Below are 23,629 nucleotides of genomic sequence, written 5' to 3' on the forward strand. Positions count from 1 at the left end.
CAATCACAAGGCTATTGGCATTGCAGAAGTCAATGAACCTCTCACCATTATCATTGCAATTGCCAACTCCGTGTACACCCATCACTGCCAACCTTAGCATTGAGGTCTCCCATAACCAAAATAATATCTCCGCCAGGAGTGTTGTTGTAGGCGGATCCCAGTTGACTATAAAAGCATTCTTTCTCTTCATCAGATGCGAGCTCCGTCGCGTCGGTGCGTAACACTGTATAATGGTGACGAGCCGTACTCTACTCTGAAACGTAGCTTTGATAAGCCTTTCCCCAAAGGGCTCCCACGAAATAAGGCTCCTGATTGCCGTTTTTGTAAGAAGTAACCCAATTACAGCTTCTTGAGCGTTTCCTGGATCGTGACCAGAGTAGAGCAGTACAGTGTTACGTGTCGGTGACTTGTATTTGCCTGATCCCAACCATCGCACTACACTTAGCCCTAAGATATCTATCCTGTACCGCATACATTCTCTCTCTTATTGGAGGAATTAGCATTTTGCCAACCTTCACTTCCTGCGTTCAGAAGCGACCTCATATTCCGGAAACCAATCTTTGTCCGGGTACAATAGCCAAAAGTCGTCAACGACTTATTATTAATTATTCGAGGCGTAATTTCGGTTTACGTAGCGGGATGGAGTTCAGTTATGAAGAGTGCTAATCTCCGAAACCTATGCTGAAGAGTCAGGAGGCTTCGAGACCCTTGCAATTTTTCCTAACGTATGTATATAGAGATATACAAATCATTGCCAGGGGGCCACCACGAGGATGTAAAGCAAGAACTTCGACATGGCAAGAAAGTTGCATTGCTGACCTTAACCAAGTTTTAGGCAATCGCCAATTACCCGATCTGCCATGCCGCAGGCACCGTTTGTAGTTGCAAGTAGATATCATGGTCCCAAAATATATGTATAACACTCTAAATAATTATGAAGTCTACCTTCAAAAATATTCTTTTGGAACTATATTTTAGCGATTTTTTATGAATATTAACCTTACGCAGTGTAACATCGTTCTCAACCTTAAACTTTAAACTCAGTCAACTTCATAAGTATTTGCACGCACATAGTAAATAACGTAGATACATCTGTACATAACAACCTTAAAATATTTTACATAAAGAAGACACCCAAGAAAAAGAATTTAAATTAATTGAACTTTCTAACAAACATGAATTTGAAATAAATTAAAGAAATAATTAGTTTTCACAATTAATTTCCCGGCACTGCAGTGACAGAGCAATTTAAGTACCTACTCGTATTGTAGTTTTTTAATTGCATATTTTTGCATCTTGTGAGTGGTGAACTTATGTATATTTTTATTTTATTGTTTGGGAAAGAAGATTTTTATCTAGCAACGATTGTTTGCATTTTCAATAAATTTAGTGTTGTTTCATTGTCGATAGAAGCGCGACGCGGTTGTCTTTATATATTCTGGATTAATTTCTGGTGGGAAAAGAACTGCAAGCGGCACAATTCGGGAAGTTTCCTAAAACGGGCTTAGCTCGTTATCAAAAGAGGGTAAGTACCTACCCTTATTTTGTTATATTATTGCATATGTTTTTGTGTTTTTAAAAGTTAATTTTAGTATAATATTGAAACAATAGCAAAACGCTTATTCTGGTTTTATTGATATTCGATGAGCTAATTGTCTTTTAATCAATCTTTTTACTAAATACACAGTTATTGTTAAACATACTATTTAATTATTATTGCAGTATTAAATTGCAGAGATAACGTGATAAAGAGATAATGTGCCACGACAGGTTTTTGAGATGATACTTTTTAAAATTCGAAAGTGGTTTTCTGTACCTATGATCCTTTTCTTCAATATTCAGTTTTATCTGCCTTTACAAAAGTAAAAGGAACGCTAAACCATTTTTGTTAAAAGATTTTTCAACAAAAAAAATGTAAACCGGTTTGAAAGCAATTTTTGTTCTTGTAACGAGTCCATTGTATAAACATTTTTATTGTATCAAGTTTTTGAAATACATTAAATAATATAAAAATAATGCTTAGAACGGGCATTTTTAAAACTTGAGCAAATAATTTTGTCGAAGAGTGTAATAGGAATAAATTTGGATCATGATATATGGACGAGTGTTGTCGTAAATAAATTGTATATGTGCTAGTGTTGTACTACAAAAATGAGCGTCAGTTTTAACATAGCACTCGACCAATTCTCCTGATTTATGTTAAGGACCATTTTGTTAAAAAAAAATTGTGCAACTTTTCTTATTAAAAGTTCAGTTTTTAATTAAGATACCAATTATTTCGAATGAGTAATAAATATTTTCTTATTTATTGTCACTTGTATTTTAAATTATTGTTTACGTTTTATTTTTTGTCAATAGTACCAGGATTTTATTAATTTCGGTATTAAAAGCGGGCATGAAATAAATCTACAGAAAAAGAGATTATCAAAAATGATTTTGTAAATCTATTTTTTTTTTATTTAGTTACAAAAAACATATTCAAATATAAAATTTTACATTGTAAGCTGTACATATGTATTTGGCCAAGTATTTATTGAAAGTCGTAGAATTTAATGCTTCGAAAACTCAATGCTATTAATTATCGCAACAGCACAACTCTCCCCCAATGCCAATATCCATGGTGGTACTTGCATTGAGGAGACTGAACAGCTTTGAGTTATAGTTACGTGCATCACAAACCACTTGTTGTGGGGGGATCACATATTCGACATCGCCAAAAATGCTGCGAAGTGTTTAGGTTTTCTGCAACGTGCAACGATGCAAGAATTTGTTTGCCGTTTCTGAACTGGCTATAATTTACAATCCGTCCAAATGTCGAGTATAATTCTCATATTTTGGCTGGTGCCCTTATAACGTATACTTGACGTGTTTTGGATGGAATTGAAAAAGAACTTTGAAGATGATAGGTGAGAGAAATTTTCTTTTCTTGAACACCTCCGCAAGGTCTCATGCCTAATATTGTTTTATCGATATTTTCACTAATAATGGTTTAGTGAAATAGGTAGTTGTATTCCTGCCCTCAAACAATTCAACTGTATTTTCTTGAATAAAGATCAAAAGAAATTTGGTTCGATTTTAATTTGTCCACTGTTTCTTGAAGAAAAATGCTGTCAGATATTAAAGTCCTGCAATCTCTAGAACATCTATGATACATGAAATTTAAATGATAAAAAATATTTTCGAAATAGTGTGTTAGATGAAAAATGTAACAATATTGACAAAAGTTTAGTATTTTTAAGTACTTCTTCAGTTGCACTTAACGTAACGGGCATCTTCTCCTCTATAAACAGATTAATTTTTGATTTAAAAAATATGTAAAACTGAAGTAAGGCGTACAAAAAGGATATATTTTACTTATACACTTTATGAAACTGTCAGCCACTACAATAATTTACTTTTTGGCAAACCGCCCATATTAACGTAATTGTTTGTATTATTGCACATTAACTGTTCTTGTGGTCTGAAATGAAATCCCAAACTGGAATGAATCTAAGAATTAGGTCTTTAAAAGAAGTAAAAAAAGATTGCTAAGCCGAGTTCTAATATCCTAGACCCCGAATTTGAGCATCTTATAAGTCAAAGTACTTTTTAGAGTTCTAACGCTTGAGAACTTGATGAACAAAATGAGTTAGAACTTAATCGCGTTTTGAATTTATCAACACACCGAGTTTTAGAGACTAGAACTTTGTCAAGAAATTTGCCGTTAGATGTCTGTCTCAGTTCTTAAAGGACCCAAATTTTGAAATCTTTAAATTTACAAAACTCTTAGAATATTTGTATTTTTTTTGTATTATACGCGCACTCAAGGGGATATGAATACCCTTATCATAATTAATCACAGTGCGAGCAATTAAGAAGGTAGGATAGGATTAGAAAGGAGATACCGGTGCACATTGGTTTTGATTGTTTGCACATTGTAATGAGTGGGAAACATTGAGTCTGGTAAAGCATTCCACATTCGTGTGGTGCGACTGAAGAAAGAATCTCTGTACTTTACAATACGTCTGAAACTAGGCTCAAGGGTAAACTGATGAGCATTCCTAGAAGAACGGGTATTACGTTTGAATTGTTTGAGGGGAGGAATGCAACTGGCTATTTCATTAGAGCATTGTTTATGAAAGTAGCGATCAAATAATGACAGTCATGAAACCTTACGACGGTGCTCGAGAGATACAAAAGTTTCAGGTAGACAACGGTCACTTATCATTTTTAGAGCTCTCTTCTGAATTCTGTCTAGGAGACTCAAGTAGGATTTAGGAGCACCTGGCCAGATAGGGGAATTGAACTAGAGTTTCGGACGAATATAGGCTTTATAGATTATAGCCAGATCATTAGAAGTAAAAAACTTCTTGCATCTTCGCAGAAAATCTAAACAATTAGCAGCATTTTTGGCGATGTCAAATATGTGATCACTCCACAACAAGTGGTTTGTAATGCACATACCTAATACTGAAAGCTGTTCGGTCTTTTCGATGCAAGTACCACCCATGGATAGTGGCATAGGGGGAACGTTACGCTTTTGTGACAGTAGACAGCATTGAGTTTACGAAGCATTAAATTCTACACGGTTTTTGATTCCCCATTTGACAATGCTGGCAAGATCAGAATTTAATGAGCTTATCATACGCTGCCGTTGGTAGTCCACATCAGAAGAACAAGGATGAGAATCTAGAAACGAATATGAAAAGCTGAGGGCACTGTCATCAGCGAAACAATTGAGTGGGTTAGAAGTTTCAGACAAAAGATCATTTATAAAAATAAGGAAAAGTGTCGGAGACAAAACGGAGCCCTGGGGCACACCAGCGTTTAATTTGTGGGTATTAGTTTTAACCCGTCCAAGACTACTTGAATTGAACGGTCCGAAAGGTAATTTCTAACCGAAGAAGGGATTCATCAATACCAAATGCACGCATTTTCAGAATATGACCAACTTTTACGTATAGTCAGAGTCTCAACAATAGTTTATACTCTGGGCAACATAAAGGGCGGCCAAGTACATTTTTAACTAAAAAAATATGTACTGACAAACTCATGGCTATACCTCTATAGTACCCCTATTCTCCGGTTGTAAATATCAGTTCTTTTGTTTTGTTTGGAAACATTTAAGAATTTATTTTAAATTATTTTATGTTATTTTTTTTTTTTACAAAACCTGGTTTTAATTGCAGGTACATAACAATTTCACTTACCTAGCTCTCTATGACAACAAACTATTTTTGTCAAGAACTTATGGTACCTAAATACAATTGATACCAGCTATTGTAATGATACTTTACTTGGTTAACAACTTGGCATTATTTTGAATACACGATTTATATTAAAAATTTGTTTTACATTTTAATAATTTTGTATTAAATTCGAAGTCTATAATAAGAAAATAAAACTAAATTTAAGAAAATAGCATCAAAATATAATATAAAGAATACAAAATTAGTACAGGATCATAGAAGTTTTAATATTTTAAGCTTTAATTCTAATTCAATATTGTATTGTCTTTTTAACTTCTCATAGAAAGTTATTGTTATCGGTTTGATTTCTCGAATTGAAAATTTTGACATTAGAATCTAAATAAAAGAGTTTTTGAGATACATACGTACTTTCGTACGTCTATACGTTCGGGAAGCATTTTCCGTGGTTCAAATCTTAAGAACCAGTAAAGTTATCGACTTCAAAACATAACGCTAGCGACTTAAAATTCAATTAACATATCGTTTGAATAAAATCGGCCTAATTAGTTTTATTTGCTATGCTATGAAGATTTAGGGATTCAAATTAATTAACATGCGATTGAATAATGTATCTCTATTTTGCTTGGAAATAGTGACTTTATAATGTCAGAAGTATGATGAAAGAAAGAAATGAAAGAAGTATATGAAAGTTAGTTCCGATAGCCAGAACTTGCATCACATCCCTATACCTTAACTAACTAACCACTATGCTTTACAATAGCCCCAGTATGGTTATGAGAAAATTCCTAATTGGCCTTTAGCCATTCATACATTCTATCTTCTATCTAAATTTTAAAGATTAAATTAGCTCCCGTCCGTGATCAAAACTTAACGTATAATTTGTCATAATATCTAACGGTTAACTACCAATGCAAATTTTAAGAAGATATATCCTGTGTTACATTTTCATTAGCAAACTTACTTCTTTCATTTCTTTTACTGATGTATAATTTTGTAAGAACTGCTGCACGGCCATTCGAGTGAAGACAAGAAGCGGTCTCTCATTGTAAGTATCCACCTTCTTTCCTCTTACCTCTCTGCTTACATTATGAATCCTATTTTCGTTTTTCAATGTGAATTCAACTTCTTGGCTAACACAACAATTCCAATTTTCGAAGATATTTATTTTCTTGTTTTTTTTTTTTATTAAGGAGTTGTTCTTGTTTATTCTATTTATTTTAAACAAAAGTAAAATTTGATTAAATTATTTCAATTTCTTAAGCTAAAGGAATTTGTCTTATTTATATATACAGGAAAATAAAAAAAGAATGCCATCTAAATAAAATTAATGAATTTTAAATTTGACTGTCAATTGTGCCTCAGGTTGAATTTGAAAGTATCATAAAGTGAGAGCAGACTTTAAGTGGTTATTATTATATTGTATACTGTGATCAAACATATATAATTTTGAAAAAAAAAACTTCAATAAACGTTATTTTTATAAATCAAAAAAATGTTCACCTCGAATATTTTACAAACAAAATGTTTTATCTCCAAAATAATGTTAGGCAACGAACAATAACGTTTTTGACATCTGGTAAAATTTTGAGAAAAATTCAAAATGCTTGATTTAAACTAATTTCATCTTATAGGAAATATTGTTTTCGACATTTAGTAAAATGTTTATAAAAATACAAGGTTCAGTTTTTTCATAAAAATTAAAATCTACACTACTACACAAAATTGGTTAAAATGGATGTTTGATTCTCTGTACCTCGTGAATTAATGAAGTTAGCTAGCGTAAGATATTGTTCTTAGGAAAATCTATTTGTTTATATAAGAAATTAAAACTTTCAAAAAATGCTTCTAAAATTGGTATAAATTGGGTTTAGCCTAAAAATCTAGTTAACACAAATAGATTTTGAAATCAAACTATTTCATAGTATGCAAAATATTGCTTTAATTTTTTCTTAATTCCTTAGAAAAATTCAAAGACAACTTCTTTAACGAAACACTAAAACCTACAAAAACAACACAAAACTGATAAAAAATTTGTTTCGACTCAAGTATTAGGAAAACAAAGAAAGACATTAACTTGAAAGTATTTATATTTTGTTAAAGTTTTAAGCAAGACAAATCGACAGATAGGATCTAAAGTTATCAGTGTGGGTCGCTTTCAAGCTTTTTTTTAATTCCAATATTTCATGTCATTCATATAGCCTCAAAAATATTCAAAAATACCCCAAAATGTTTAACATTATATTTAATTTCTCATTTCATAGAAAAACATTGTGCGTACATCATGTGCATACGTAATATAAACACCTTGCTTGTCGTCAATAAAAATCTTAAGCTAAGCACGATTCTTAAGCCTTATGTAATTCAACTTTAGTACTTAACAGACATCATAATTGAAATAAATGTCTGATTTACCTAAAATATGAGTCATAAAAAAATGTTATTTCACGCAAGTTAGGGATCATAATTTGCTTAACAGATTTATTTCTCACTTTCCATGTAACATCTTTTAAAAGCATTCCTTCTATTAAACGAAACGACTCATTGACATGACACGCGACATTCCTACTTAAATTTTCGAGAGCGGAGGTATTAATTAAGCAAAATTGGGGTAGCTTATTATAGCAGAGTTGTGACAGAAAATGTCTGCGAAATATTATATATTTCGTTTATTTTTGTTTTGCAATAAAACATTTTTATTTACACATAATGTTGTTTAAAAGATGCATTTAAAAATATACATTACTGAAGGGTGCGTTTGTCATTTTAATTTTTTTAAAGATTACAGATTTCGCAGAAGATATTAAAAAAGAATCTGTATTCGTGTACGCAGCTAAAGTTAAGTAAAATTTAAATATAAAATCCAAATATGCTTTTTAACCATTTTCTCGATGTCTTTAGTTTTAATAATTATACTCACAAGCAGAGGGCCCTGAAAATCGAAATATTATAAAGATCTTATGTACAAAGCACATATTTAAACAATTTTTGTATGTTACATAACAACTTAATTATTTAATGTTTATTATTGTTTGAATATGTCGATTGTAAACAAAAAATAATGCTTTCATCATTAGATTATTAAAGTACTAATATCTAAGCCCATTTATGTCATGGCTAAGGTCCTAAGTGACCTTAAACTAATAAACATTTGAAATGATCATCACCTACTAAAAAAAATAATTTAATCTAATAAAAGTGCCAGAAAGCGGTTGATGTTTGAAATCAAAGCTTAACAATAAAGTCTTTATTTATTTATACATGTAAAGTATCATCTAAATATATATTATGTGCATATATCTACTTCTCTTAGAAATAACAACAATACGATTCCATTAGGAAAACCAACAAAATTATATTTTTTTCGTACCAGAACCATCATACAAAATTAACTTAAATTGGTTCAACGAGTTCAAATTTATTGTCGTTTATTTGACATTTTTCTTTTTGGTCTGTCTCTCTCTTTTCTATATATTGTAAGTGTCATAGCCGTATCTATAGGAAGGGGATTCCAACTCATCTATACTTGCTTTGAATTAATGTTTTTTTTAAGGTAAAATTAACATTTTCTTATTAACTGTGTAAGCAATAACTTTGAGGCTTACTTTTGTAATGTTTTTTTTTCTTGTTGTTAAATCTGTGCTCATGAGGTATGGGCTTTTAAGTCGACTTAAGTGATTTAACACTTTTTCTAATATATTCTTTCAATAACCTATTATTCTTTTTTACCCTCTTTAATAAATATTTTAAGACAAGAAAATTATGACCTTTTGCAAAATATCTTAAGATGGTAGGGTCGTAGGGTCTTGCAAAAGGTAAAAAACTTAAGTAGTCGATGATTCGTATTATGCATCAATTTATTTTATTTATCAGATAAATGATTTTGGTAAAATATCTTAGGTTGTTTTTATGTTAGATATTAATCAAAAAGTAAAATCGCGTATGTCAACTTCAGACATTTTACAACACAACTTTTCTTTCATTTATATTTCTTATATTGACTTAAGATGTTTCACCATATTTAACAAATAAAAAAGGAATACAAATAAAAACACAATAACGGTTAAGAACATCTTAGGATACTTAGTAAATGAGTAAAGTTGTTTTGGTAAAAGCACTTAAGTCAAAATTACTGAAAACTCTTTTCTTCGTATCCTTCTTAATTTTTTTGATACAAAGCTTGCAGAAATTCCACAAAGTAGACTTAGGAGCTTTTACCTTTTGAACACAGATAATAATTAAATTATCCTTGAAACGCTACTTGGCGAAAAACCCTTTAATCTTATTATTTAGAACTTTTTAAAACATTGGTGGGAAGTTGTCTATAAATATTCTTCTTTAACATATTCAATCTGTTCAAAATTCTTTGATTCCAAGAAAACATCTTACTATTTTGAACTCAGAACAGTTTAAAAAATAGGGCTCGACGACTAATTTAAGTATTAAAGACATATAGGTTAATTACAAATGAGGTGTTTAGTGCGACAACTTAATAAGTTTGAACTTATTAAAAAAATATACAAGCAACTTGACGGGACATTTAATTCAGTTGATTAAAACTTTTAAGCTTTGCTGGATTGTTAGATTTAAAAGATTCATTAATCTATCCAATTTTTAGGAACTTTCCCTTTGAGAAATATTTCCCTAACTACTGTCTTTGCTAGAGCACTAGGAATGATTATGGATTCATTCATTCATCTACATTCATCATACCTTAAATGCACATCCCACAGAGAGATGGAATGGATGATGCCTCCATCGTCATCACCATCTGTTGATTCCATTAAACAAAAATCGCGCACTGATTTCTTTTTCAGTATGAAATACGTGCGCGATCAAAACAGATTTGACCAAACGATTCCATCGTCCATAAAGTTTCCATTTCAACTTTTGACTGCTAGTTTTTAGTTTAAATAAATATTTATTATTAATCCTAAATGAATGGGAATTAGCTTTTAACTTCAAAGTTATGAAGGTCCCTAAAGGAAAGCAATTGAATATCAATAAAATCAGTGATAGCGACCAATGCATATGCAAATTAGGTGTAAACCAAAAAACTGGACGAGTTCAGTGGTGTCCTGGTTTTACGTGCTGTAAATTTTTAATACTACTTCCAGTGATCATGCTTCCAATAACTCTGGTTCTGGTATGGCTTGTGCGGGTTGATGGCATGATGTATGCCTTGAATATTCAGAGGACAATTGACGACGACAGCGAGGACAACTTTATTTTGCAGTCGGATTTAGATGAAGTTGAAAGAGTGTCGCGGTGTATGTCGCTTCAATTTGGTCTCAGCGAGGCTCAGGATATTGAAGAACTAGATCTAATGAGGGATGCCCGAACTTCTTTTATTCCACGAGACAGAGCTGCTATACCATGGGAGTGCTTGGATGTAAATTTTGAGACAGCTTCTGCCAGCCGTTCGAAACGCGCTTCAAACTATAGCTTCCATAGTCTTCGCCAGAACCCTGCAACGCCAATAAGTAGTGGTGAGTCAATGGCCTTGCATTTCATATGGAAGGCCCAAGATTCAAAGGAGAGCATTCGGCAGGCCCAAGCTGAAACTATGATGAAGTACATGGACAAAACTGTAGATCCGTGCAAGGATTTCTACAAATACGCGTGTGGAAATTGGGAGAAAATTAATCCCATTCCAAAGGATAAAGCTGGTTTTGATACATTTGAAATGTTGAGGGAAAACCTGGATGTTGTGCTGGAGCAGCTGTTGGAAGAAAAAATATCAAAGCCCGAAGTTGTCCAAATAAGCAATAATTACTACCAAGATCCTGAGGCAAAATCTGACATTGTGGCCCGACGTTTAGACCCTAGGGAGACTTTAAGCCAGGTCTTAAAATCATCACACATTCGAAAACATATAATCAAACGCCGAAGAATTTTGGATACTCTTCTGGAAAGATACAAGCGAGATTTATTAAGTCTTCCCGATAGTCAAACAAACAGGTTGACCCAACAAACAAAAGAAGTCGATGCTGAGACAAAAGCCAAGCTACTGTACCAGTCTTGTATTAATAGCGTGCTGTTGGAAAGGCGTGGCATCAGACCGTTGCTTAATCTAATCCGATCTCTTGGAGGTTGGCCAGTATTAGATAAAAATTGGTCTGCAGATGGATTTGATTGGTTGAATTTGACAGCTCAACTTAGGCTTTTTAACAATGATATTCTAATTGTCGAATGGGTGGGACCAGATCTTAAGAATTCCAACGTGAATATCATTCATTTCGATCAAACCAGTCTTGGTCTTCCAACGCGTGAATACTTTCTCGAGGATGCTCAAGGCAAGTATTTGAAGGCTTATAAGGATTTTATGAAAACAGTCATGTATCTTCTTGGAGCTAGTCAAGCTGAGGCGATTAAAACTTCTGAAGAGCTTATCGCTTTTGAATCCCATCTGGCTGCGATAACATCGCCGGCTGAAGAAAGAGTTAATGTAACTAAGCTGTATAAGAAGATGACCGTGCTTGAATTGAGTCAAGTGGTCCCAAAGATAGACTGGAAAACATACTTGAGCATTGTTCAGGAGCGACCGGTGGATGAATCAGAAAATGTCGTAATATTCGCCTTGAACTACATGAACGACCTAGTGAATCTTATTGCTAAAACTCAACCCCGGATAGTGGCTAATTACCTCATGTGGCGTTTTGTCCGACATCGCATCAACAACGTTGATGACCGTTTTGAGGACTCCAAGCAGAAGTTCTTTCATGCCCTGTTTGGTCGCGAAGAAAGTCCCTCTCGGTGGAAGGTGTGCATCGCTCAGGTAAATTCAAACATGGGAATGGCGCTGGGCGCCATGTTTGTTCGAAAATATTTTGACGAAAACAGCAAAGAGGACACTCTCAAAATGACACATGAACTGCAGCAGGCCTTCCGGGATATTCTCCAAACGACCGATTGGATAGACAACACCACCAAGCATTTGGCCGAGGAAAAAGTCAATGTGATGTCCTTAAAAATCGGTTATCCTGATGACATTTTGGTGCCTAGTGAATTAACAGAGAAATACCGGGGTATCGATATTCATCCGGATAAATATTTCGAAAATACTTTGAATGTTCTACGTCATACAGCGCGCACAGAGCAGCAAAAAATGCTAGAGCCTGTCAACAAAACCATGTGGCAGACCCCGCCAGCTATTGTCAATGCCTACTATAGTCGCAATAAAAATCAGATTATGTTTCCGGCGGGAATACTGCAGCCACCGTTTTACCATCGCCACTTCCCGCGGGCTCTTAATTTCGGAGGGATCGGTGTTGTCATAGGTCATGAGCTCACCCATGGCTTTGACGATAAGGGTAGGCTGTTTGACAGCAATGGCAGCATCCACAAGTGGTGGACGGATTCGGCAGTGCAGGGCTTCGATGAGCGAGCACGCTGTCTTATTGCCCAATATGGAAACTACACAGTGAGTGAGGTTGGCATCACGCTCAATGGTGAAAGTACGCAAGGCGAGAATATTGCTGACAATGGTGGAATACGACAAGCGTTCCATGCCTACCAGAGCTGGCTGAAAAAGAGCAGCATGGCCGAACGAAAAGAGGAAATGTTGCCTGGTGTGAATATGACTGGGGCACAATTGTTCTTTTTGAATTTTGCACAAGTTTGGTGCGGAGCTATGCGACCAGAGGCAACAAGAAACAAACTCAACACTGCTATTCATAGTCCGGGACGGTTTCGTGTCATCGGAACGCTATCGAACTCAGAGGACTTTGCCAGAGAGTTCCAATGCGAAAGAGGCTCGCCCATGAATCCAGCCCAGAAGTGTGGAGTATGGTGATTGGTGAGGAGGGACCAGTAAGACGATTTGTAAAATTTTATGCGGAGAATTGTGTGCATCCTAGGAGTAGTTGTTGTTATCAATGCCATCGTTAGTCGTCGAAGTCTTTGCCTCGTTAAATTAGATTTAATTGAATCAATGCGTGGTGACGTAGGTCGGTAAGTGCTCACTTTCATTATTTTTGCAATAATTAATATTGTTCTTGGTAGTTAAGTTGCTTGTTCATGATATATCTAGTGCAATTTGTTTTGAATTTTGTTTTTGTTTGTATTTATAATTGTTAATTGAATGTTGCAATGGGAGATGTTGTAGATAATGAGATGTAGATTGTGGATGTGCAGACAATAATTTGAACCTATTGTAAAATTTATTTCTCCTAAGTGAATGTTGATGGAGATAATAGTTTATATATACGTAGATGGATTTCTATAAATTTTGTAGATTGCCTCAGATATTGTCTATAGAGGGATTTCTTTAGATTTGATAACTCGGTGGTTTTCATTGGTTCCTTGTTAAGAAGTTATTAATTTGTACACTATAGTTTTATTTTAACATTCATTTGCTCAATGTATTTCTTGTACAATACTTAAATATAATATAATACACATAAATATTATTCACCTTTGATAAATCTGACCTTTTTATATGTAGGTACTCATTTCTTGTGCGTGTCTTTACAAAAAGCCAAAACAGCTGGGTTCTACATTTCACTTTCACCCGAAATGAAATTGATATCGATATAAATTGAAGTTCTGAAGTTAATTTCTTACGATATCGATTTAATTTTTTTTCGAAGTCAAAACGATATTTCCAATTTTCAAGTGACTTGAATTCGATCAGAGGAAATTGTTTAAAAACAGTAGTCGCTGCTTTTACTTAGTAGTTGAGGGAACGGACAAAGCATTTAAAATGATTTTTTAGCACGCCAAATGTCTTTTCCATAACACGTTCTTTTAAAAACTGACACATTCAAAAAGTTAGCTTCGACGACAGAGGTTTTGCCAAACTAATTTTTATCGTAAAGAACTGCAAACCTACAGGTACGTATGTCAGCTACTTCAATTTCACTTGAAGGCATTTCAAAAAGTATTCGAAATTATGACAAATTTCGAACCCTAAAACAGTATTACTCGATTATAAATTTTGATTTAGATTTTATTTCACTCGATTTTGGGAACATAGCTGAATACTTTAAAAACTGTAATCAATGGTTCCATATAAATATAAATTTGTATGTAGCTTCAAAAACAGTGCAAAAAAACTTAAACAAACAACCCTTCAAAAAAAATGTTATCTCATAACGAAACCTGTGATTTGAATTTAGCGTTTAGAACATGTAGTGATAGGACTTTGAATTTGTAATAAAGTTAAAGTTAAGTTAAAGCATGAAATTTAATGACCACAATTTGTTTCTATTATCAAACAAATCGGAGCAAGGTCAGGAAAGAAAATCAACACTAAAAACAAAATGGCGACTAAACGAAACTATAGGCGCAACTGAAAGAATTAGATTTTTCAGCATTTAGTTTTCAAAATTTAGGTATTTGTTGTACAATTCTGTGAAATAAAAAAAATTTGATGACAATATTTTTAATTTGTGTAAAGCTATTTGAGTCGAAAGAACATTTTTACCAAGTTTTAGTATTGTTTTTTTTTTTCTTAGGTTTTTATTTTTTGCAAAAAATACTGTTAATTAGGTTTTCCTCAAAATTTTACTGAGTGTTGAAAACAATATTTCTTATAATATAAAATTAGTTTAAAGCCATAATTTAAAATTTTTGAAAAGATATTTTAGTCGAAAATCAATTTTTACCAACTTTTTTTAACTCTTTTTTTAGGTTTTTATTTTTTTGTAAAAAAAACTGTCAATTCGATTTTTTTCAAAATTTGATTGAATGTTGACAACAATATTTCTTGAAAGATAAAAGTAGTTTAAAGCCAATATCTCAAAGTTTTGAAAATATATTAAAGTCGAAAATCAATTTTTACCAACTTTTATTAATTTTTTTGTAGGTTTTTATTTTTTGCAAAAAATCTGTCAATTCGATTTTTCTCAACATTTTTCAGAATTCAATATTGCTTATAAGATAAAATAAGTTTGAAGCCTTAATTTCAAATTTTTGAAAAGATATTTGAATCGATATTCAATTTTTACCAACTTTGAGTAATGTTTTTTTTTTAAATTTTTATTTTTTATAAAAAGAACTGTCGATTCGATTTTTCTCAAAATTTGATCATATGTCAAAAACATTATTCTTCGTTGCACAAAAGTGTTTTGAAGATGAAATCATATTTTGGTCGTAAAATATTGTAGGTGACAATTTTTTTTTCAGTTTTTTTGATTTATAAAAAAACTGTTAAATTGATTTTTTTTTTTTCAAAAAATACGCTTGCTTGATATTACGTTGCAATATATTATATAAAAATTAATTCAAGTCTCTAGCGTTTTTAGTTCGTAAGATATTTAGGGTTAAGCAAAACGTTCACCTTTTTTCAAACTGCTATGGTGAAAAAACCACCCACGCAATTTTCTTGAGAGCCCTTTCTGCATTTTTCTGCTTTATTATCTGTATAACAACATTTATTTGAAATCAATACCTCTTCTGGGTCTTGAACTATGGCCGACGAAAAAAAAACGTCGCGAACGTACGAACGTATGTACGTACACACGCACGCCCAGAAAAAGAGAAATGTAAAAATTTTCAATTTGACAAATCGGACCCATTACAATAACTTCCTATGGGAAGTTAAAGAGAAAATCTACAAAAAATAGTACGCAAATTTGGAAAAAATTGATACGAGTATATATAGAAAAACTTTTAAGCATTACAAATCGACAGACGGGATAGGAAGTTATCAGTGTGGGTCGCATCCCAGCCCCTTTTTTTTTAAATATATTTAGGTACATACTTTTGTTCATCGTATCAATTCCAAATTTTCAACCCCTACTGCAGACATACAAGCATATATGTACCATCACGTTTCCTCCACCGTGCTTCCTCCACCATGCTTCACTGTAGCTTTCAGTTTCTCCGTTTCGAGTTCCGTATTTGCTTACGCCAGACGTAGGACATATCATCGGACCCAAAAATGTTGAATTTAGATTCGTCTGCAAAAATCACACTGTCCCGAAGTCGGAGGTTTGAGTATATGCGTTTCCTCAGTTGCTCTTAACACGGTTTTTATAAATAAGTTCCTCTATTATATGCTGCACTGATGAGGCACTCAAACTTACACATTTTCGAATTTGCCGACTGTCCTTTTTTATGTAGGTTAATCACCACCATAACTTCAATTTTTGTGCGACGATCCATTTTTAACTTCCCATAGGAAGTTATTTTAATGGGTCCGATTTGTCAAATTGAAAATTTTGACATTTCTCGACGTTTCAAGGTCCCTAGCGTCGAAATAAAAGATTTTTAGAAAGATGTCTGTGCGTGCGTGTGTACGTACGTTCGTACGTCCGTACGTCCGTACGTTCGCGACGTTTTTTTCGTCGTCCATAGCTCAAGAACCAGAAGAGATATCGAAGTCAAATAAATTTTGTTATACAGATAATAAGGCAGAAAGATGCAGAAAGGGCTCTCAAGAAAATTGCGTGGGTGATTTTTTTACCATAGCAGTTTAAAAAAAAGGTGAAAATTTTGGTTAACCCTAAATATCTTACGAACCAAAAACGCCAGAGACTTTAATTAAATTTTATATAATAAACCGTAACGTGATCTCAAAGAAGTATATTTTTTGAAAAAAATCTATCTAACGGTTTTTTTTCTAAATCAAAAAAACTGAAAAAAAAAATTTGTCACCTCCTAAATTTAACGACTAACATATGATTTCATCTCCAAAACAATTTTGAGCAACGGAGAATAATGTTTTTGAAATCTGATAAAATTTTGAGAAAAATCGAATTGACAGTTTTTTTTATAAAAAATAAAAATCTAAAAAAAACATTACTCAAAGTTCGTAAAAATTAAATATCGATTCAAATATCTTTTCAAAAACTTAAAATTTAGGCTTCAAGCTTATTTTATCTTATAAGAAATATTGGTTTCAACATTCAGTAAAATTTTGAGAAAAATCAAATTGACAGTTTTTTTACAAAAAATAAAAACCTAAAAAAAAATTAATAAAAGTTGGTAAAAATTGATTTTCGACTCAAATATCTTTTCAAAACTTTGAGATATTGGCTTTAATTTACTTTTATCTTTCAAAAAATATTGTTGTCAACATTCAGTAAAATTTTGAACAAAGTCGAATTGACAGTTTTTTTATAAAAAATTAAAAACCGAACAAAAATTAACAAAAGTTGGTAAAAATTGAATATGGATTCAAATATCTTTTCAAAAACTTGAAAGTTAGATTTCAAAATTATTTTATCTTATAAGAAATATTGCTCTTAGCATTCTGAAAGATGTTGAGAAAAATCGAATTGACAGTTTTTTTACAAAAAATAAAAACCTTAAAAAAATTTATAAAAGCTTGTAAAAATTGATTTTCGACTCAAATATCTTTTCAAAAATTGTAGATATTGGCTTTTAACTACTTTTATCTTTCAAAAAATATTGTTGTTAACATTTAGTAAAATGTTGAAAAAAATTGAATTGATAGTTTTTGTACAAAAAATTAAATACCTACAAAAAAATTAACAAAAGTTGGTAAAAATTGATTTTCGACACAAATATCATTTCAAAACTATAAAATATTGGCTTCAAACTAATTTTATCTTATAGAAAATATTGTTTTCAACATTCGATAGAATTTTGAAGAAAATCAAATTGACGGTTTTTTACAAAAAATAAAACTCTTAAAAAAAACAATACTAAATCTTGGTCAAAATTTACTTTCGACTCAAATAGCTTTTCAAAAATTAAAAATATTGACTTCAAACTTATTTTATTTTACAGAAAGTATTGTTTTCGATATTCAGTAATTTGTATATAAAAATCCAACAGTCCGTTTTTTCATAAAAAATAAAATCTATAAAAAATAGTACGCAAATTTGGTAAAATTGATACTAGTACATATAGACAAACTTTTAAGCAAGACAAATCGACAGACGGGATGGGAAGTTATCAGTGTGGGTCGCATCCCATCCTCTTTTTTAAATAAAGATTGGTTTGTTATTTTGGCTTACGAAATTACCCTATTAATTATGAAAAAATGATCGTGAACTAACCTAGCGACGGAAAACAAAAATAAATAACAGCCTATTGCGTAAAGATTTAGAACTTAGGACCACTTAGTTAGCTGTATCAAATAAGCTGTGAGATATTTTTTTTTTTTATCAAAATTGCGTTTTTTTTTCTTAGTGGGAAGAATATGAACGTTAATTTGGGTATTCTAAAACCACAAATTGCTCTCTGAACATGAACATGAACTCTAAACAAACCTACATTTAAATTTCTGTTATATATTTTACCTTAAGAGATATACTGTTTTTATTTTGGAAATAAACACTGTATCAAACAAGCTGTGAGCAACTGTATGCGTTAATTCATGATAAATTACTTTTAAGATACTTACAGCATAGTGAGAATAAAATAAATTCTAGGCAAGTAAAAATTGAACAAAATGGAGAAATAATTAAAAAAAATGTATTTTTTTATCAGAAAGCTTTCATAAAAAAAACTCATCGGACTTATCATACAATCTTTAAATTAGCCTAAAACAAAAGTTTTTTTATAAAGTTATTATGTATTATGGAAGATCTATCTTTTACAGTGGAAATAATAGCAATTTCATGCAGTCCAATTGTTGAGAAACGACAACGAAGTTTTTTTTTCGCTTTTTATAGCTGGTGAAAGTTTTGTACCCGGAAACGTTTACTACCTGTGAATAGGTACGTTTTCCTTCATTAAAAATTCATAAAATTAAGGGATATGTTAAGATATAAAAGTAAGTAAACGCCACATGCAAAATTTTAGAACAAAAATGAGTGAAATATTTACAATTTCTGATTTTACAATGACAATGTCCGCCATTTCAAGATGGTAATCTCTATAAAACGGTTTAGAACAGAAATAATATTTTGTTTTTATAAAAAATTTGGAACAACGAATCATGAAAAGCTTCGACTAAGGTGTCCTTGTCTTCAAATTGTCTGCCACTTTCATAAACTTTAAAAGATAGCCATGGCTATTTTTATTTTATTTAAATATCGCAACTGCTTAGCAACAGCCAGATTTAAAATCTTATAAAGTAGCTGAAAGCTTATTTTACAGAAAGGTGGATCCAAGATAATACGAACAAAAATTATTTTAATTATTAAAAATATCATAAGATACAAAAATTCAATGATTATTAAAAATGTTTAAATTGAAAAGTGAGATCTAACCAATCTCTGTATGCTCGTTCCGATGTGAAATATGAGTAAGGGTTGATAATTAGCTGATGAGATCTGTTTGAGGTCGCCCTTCTTACTCTGTCAAAACAATGTTGTGGTTGATGTGCGATAAGTACGTCGGAAAGCAAAATCAAACTACGAAGTTCTGTATATTTTTCGAAAGGCATGTCTAGTAAACGCGAGGCAAAATCAGACATCCTATCATATCTACGTAATCCAAAACATAACGAACCATTGAGTTAAAAGCTACATTAAGTTTTCGCCTGCTCGTGAAACTGCACTTTTACAATACATTTCACAACAAAAAACCAGGAATGGAACTACCAAGATTTTAGCGTGAAGTAAACGCGTTTTTAATGAAGTGAAAGATTGTGTAACCCATAACGTACGAAGTACTCCATAAGCCTTTCAAAAGAGTCCATTTATATGATCATCCTAAGTCAAAAGACGATTAAAAGTCACATCAAGATTCTTTGCTGTAATACCCGTGGCATGATATTAAGTGCGTTGGACTGTCATGCGACATGTCTTGGGTTCGATCACTGCCTGTGCCACCTATAGTTTTATTCACGGGTACTGCCTCTTGCGAGAAATTGACAAATTCTCCAAGAGTAATTCTTGTCATGAAAAAGTGTTTTCTCAAATTAGCCATTCGCATTCAGCATATAAACTGTAGGTCCAGTCCATCCCTGCAATTACTCACACACAGGAATGGTTGAGAATTGTAAGTCACTAGGGCCTGGTTCTCTACGGACTTTTGCGCCACCTAATTTATAAGATTCTTTGCTGTAACCACATATTCAATTGGAGCATTGCACAGAACAATCGGTGGAAAATAAGAAAGGTCAAGAGATTTTCTATTAATTACAAGACATTTGGATTTTTCAGGGTGCAACATGAGTCCGTTTGACAAAGACTACTTTGCCACTCTCTTCAGATCTTCATTGACCATTTTCGCCATTTTCGATAAGGCCAAGTGGAAAGCTGAAGTAAAGCTGAACGTCATCAGCATACAAGTGAGAGTTGCAATTAACTAATGAAGTTGGAAGTTCATTTACATAAGCAGAAAACAAGAAAGGACCCAGTATGGAACCTTGTGGTACACCAGTGGCATTCGGCAAAAAAATTGACAGGGTATCACCAACTTGCACCGCTTGCTCTCTATCAGTTAGATAAGAAAAAATAAATTTAGTCCAGATGAAAAATTCAAATTTAGCGTGAGTTTTCTACATAGATTGACATGATTAACGGATTTGAAAGCCTTCGAAAAATCCAACAAAACTAGAAACGTGACCTCGCCTTAATCTAATGCTTTTCTAATGTCATCAGTAACGTTTAAAAGTGCGGTAATACAGCTGTGTGTCCTCCGAAAATCAGATTGATAAGGGCTGAGCAGTGAGTTTGTAGATAAAAAGACGTTAATTTCCTTTTGAGGGATCCTTTCAAAAACTTTCGACAAAAATGGAAATACCCAAAATAGGGTATTTTAAGTGCGTTGGACTGTCATGCGACATGTCTTGGGTTCGATCACTGCCTGTGCCACCTATAGTTTTATTCACGGGTACTGCCTCTTGCGAGAAATTGACAAATTCTCCAAGAGTAATTCTTGTCATGAAAAAGTGTTTTCTCAAATTAGCCGTTCGCATTCAGCATATAAACTGTAGGTCCAGCCCATCCCTGCTATTGCTCACACACAGGAATGGTTGAGAATTGTAAGTCACTAGGGCCTGGTTCTCTACGGACTTTTGCGCCACCTAATTTATAAGATTCTTTGCTGTAACCACATATTCAATTGGAGCATTGCACAGAACAATCGGTGGAAAATAAGAAAGGTCAAGAGATTTTCTATTAATTACAAGACATTTGGATTTTTCAGGGTGCAACATAAGTCCGTTTGACAAAGACTACTTTGCCACTCTCTTCAGATCTTCATTGACCATTTTCGCCATTTTCGATAAGGCCAAGTGGAAAGCTGAAGCAAAGCTGAACGTCATCTGCATACAAGTGAGAGTTGCAATTAACTAATGAAGTTGGAAGTTCATTTACATAAGCAGAAAACAAGAAAGGACCCAGTATGGAACCTTGTGGTACACCAGTGGCATTCGGCAAAAAAATTGACAGGGTATCACCAACTTGCACCGCTTGCTCTCTATCAGTTAGATAAGAAAAAATAAATTTAGTCCAGATGAAAAATTCAAATTTAGCGTGAGTTTTCTACATAGATTGACATGATTAACGGATTTGAAAGCCTTCGAAAAATCCAACAAAACTAGAAACGTGACCTCGCCTTAATCTAATGCTTTTCTAATGTCATCAGTAACGTTTAAAAGTGCGGTAATACAGCTGTGTGTCCTCCGAAAATCAGATTGATAAGGGCTGAGCAGTGAGTTTGTAGATAAAAAGACGTTAATTTCCTTTTGAGGGATCCTTTCAAAAACTTTCGACAAAAATGGAAATACCCAAAATAGGGTATTTCCGCTTCTCTTTTAGCGTTTTTGGGAAATAATTTTAGCAACTTTCCATGATTCAGAGTATTTTCAATTGATCTGAATATTGGGGCTATGCCACGTCTTCTGATTGAATTCAATAACTCTTTTATATTATCCTTTGAACCGTTGCTATTTTGGCTGATACTTAGCTTTTCGCCTTATGAGAAGAATTTGAGAAAAGCCGTAGAATTAACCTATTTTCACATGAAGTTGTTGTTTCTGCTTGTGCACTTTTTGATTGTTCCCATATTTTTGTTGACCAGGAATATGATTGCCTAAAAGTTTCTTGCTTCTGTTAAGTCTCTTTTTTATTTACGTCCTGAGTCTGTTGTTTCTCAAAGTTAAAGTCAAATAGATTTTAGATTACGCATCCTCAGTACATTGGGATTTATATAAACTTTATTTTTTGATATTCACCTTGTTCGTATCCTCCATTTTTATTTGTAAACATTACACTTTGCTTACCGTAGATATAATAAACAAAAAAAAAATTAAAAATTTAAATAAAACTTAATCTATAATTTTTGTATCAAAAGTCGTTATTTATTTTTGTACCATTAAAGTTTTTTTTATTTATTTTCAGATTCCTGAAACTTGCTGCTTTAAAAGATTGTCATCATAAGTTTTTCCTGTTTAGTTTTTAATGCAATAAATTTATCGTTGTGATATTTAAGTTCTTTCCAAACCAAACAAACAAATATCTATAATTTTAAAAATATATTTAATTTAGTGTAAATTTATATTTTTTTTTACATTTGTATAATACTATTTTTTATAAAAATTTTAAATATACCAAAAAATATGCAAACATTATCTATAACAACAATTTCTTTCTAAAGAATTAAAATTAAAAATAACAAATGGAAAAATGTTGTTGTTTTTGAGGAAAAGTGACTGACAAAATATATTTTGTAAAGGATTATTATGTACAGTTAATAAGTCCCATGAAATGCATAGTAATTAGCATTACAGCAGGGATATAAAATTCAATTCAAGATTTTGCTCTCCTTTTCAAAATGAAGAAATAGCAACACAGTTCCAATGAAAACAAAATGTATAAAAGACAAAATTTATGAGGATGAGACGGAAAATTGTAACTAGAAAATTATTAAACAACAAAGTTAAACTTTGAATTATACAAGAAAATATGAACGACATGATAATGACCTTCATTTTCATTTGATGGATTTTAAGTTAAGATTAGGAAGAGTATTGTAGTGAAGGGCCGCTAGAAAAAATTCAATATATAACATCACATAGGAAGTTATTGTAATCGGTCCAATCTGTCGAATTGAAAATTTTGACATTTCTCGAGGTTTTTCGAGAGATGTCTGTGCGTTCCTGAGTACGTATACGTTCGTACGCCCACTCAATTTTTTGAGAGTCCTTTCTGCATCTGTCCTTCGTATTATCTATATAACACAATTTATTTAAAGTCGATGTCTCTTCTAGTTTTTGGAATATGGACGACGACGACTTAGGTACACACATACACACAGACATCTTTCTACAAATCTTTTTTTAGATTCTAGGGAACTTGAAACGTCGTTTTCAATCTGCCTCTCTGACTTGAAAATATTCATAGACTAACTTGTAAAGCTATTCTGATTTTACATCGCTTTCAATACTGAGTAGCTAAAGAAAAATAAACGAGTGTTAGAGGAACAATAAGCTAAAAGCTGGTCCGTAGGAGTATAAAAGCCGAAACAAAGCCATTTTAGTTTCTGTATTACGTCTAGACATTTTAAGGTAAAGAGTAAGAGAAATGTTTTGACATTCACAATTTCGAAAAAAACCGAGAACGAGAATACCAAAA

The 23,629-nt window shown here is 32.4% G+C and overlaps 1 protein-coding gene across 4 annotated transcripts; it reads left to right on the forward strand.

Moving 5' to 3' along the window:
• Nucleotides 1-1,153: 1,153 nt before the first annotated feature.
• LOC129938584 (neprilysin-4) lies at nt 1,154-22,626 on the forward strand. 4 transcript variants are annotated; one of them, XM_056046229.1, is made up of 4 exons: nt 1,154-1,298; nt 1,411-1,525; nt 10,304-13,139; nt 22,397-22,626. In XM_056046229.1, exon 3 carries the CDS (start codon nt 10,309-10,311, stop codon nt 12,979-12,981), a length of 2,673 nt encoding a protein of 890 aa, XP_055902204.1. In that variant the 5' UTR covers nt 1,154-1,298; nt 1,411-1,525; nt 10,304-10,308; the 3' UTR covers nt 12,982-13,139; nt 22,397-22,626. The 4 variants fall into 4 exon arrangements, with proteins under 4 accessions (XP_055902204.1, XP_055902203.1, XP_055902206.1 ...); XM_056046228.1 differs by lacking the exon at nt 1,154-1,298 and having other exon boundaries at nt 1,347-1,525; XM_056046231.1 differs by lacking the exon at nt 1,154-1,298 and having other exon boundaries at nt 1,391-1,525; nt 10,304-13,131.
• Nucleotides 22,627-23,629: the final 1,003 nt, after the last annotated feature.

The sequence above is a fragment of the Eupeodes corollae genome, chromosome 1 (genome assembly GCF_945859685.1).
Source record: "Eupeodes corollae chromosome 1, idEupCoro1.1, whole genome shotgun sequence".
NCBI classification, from domain to species: Eukaryota; Metazoa; Arthropoda; class Insecta; order Diptera; family Syrphidae; genus Eupeodes; species Eupeodes corollae.

Excerpts from the sequence above, each read along its gene's own strand:
- LOC129938584 (XM_056046229.1), top strand. The coding sequence starts at position 10,309 with ATGCTTCCAATAACTCTGGTTCTGGTATGGCTTGTGCGGGTTGATGGC.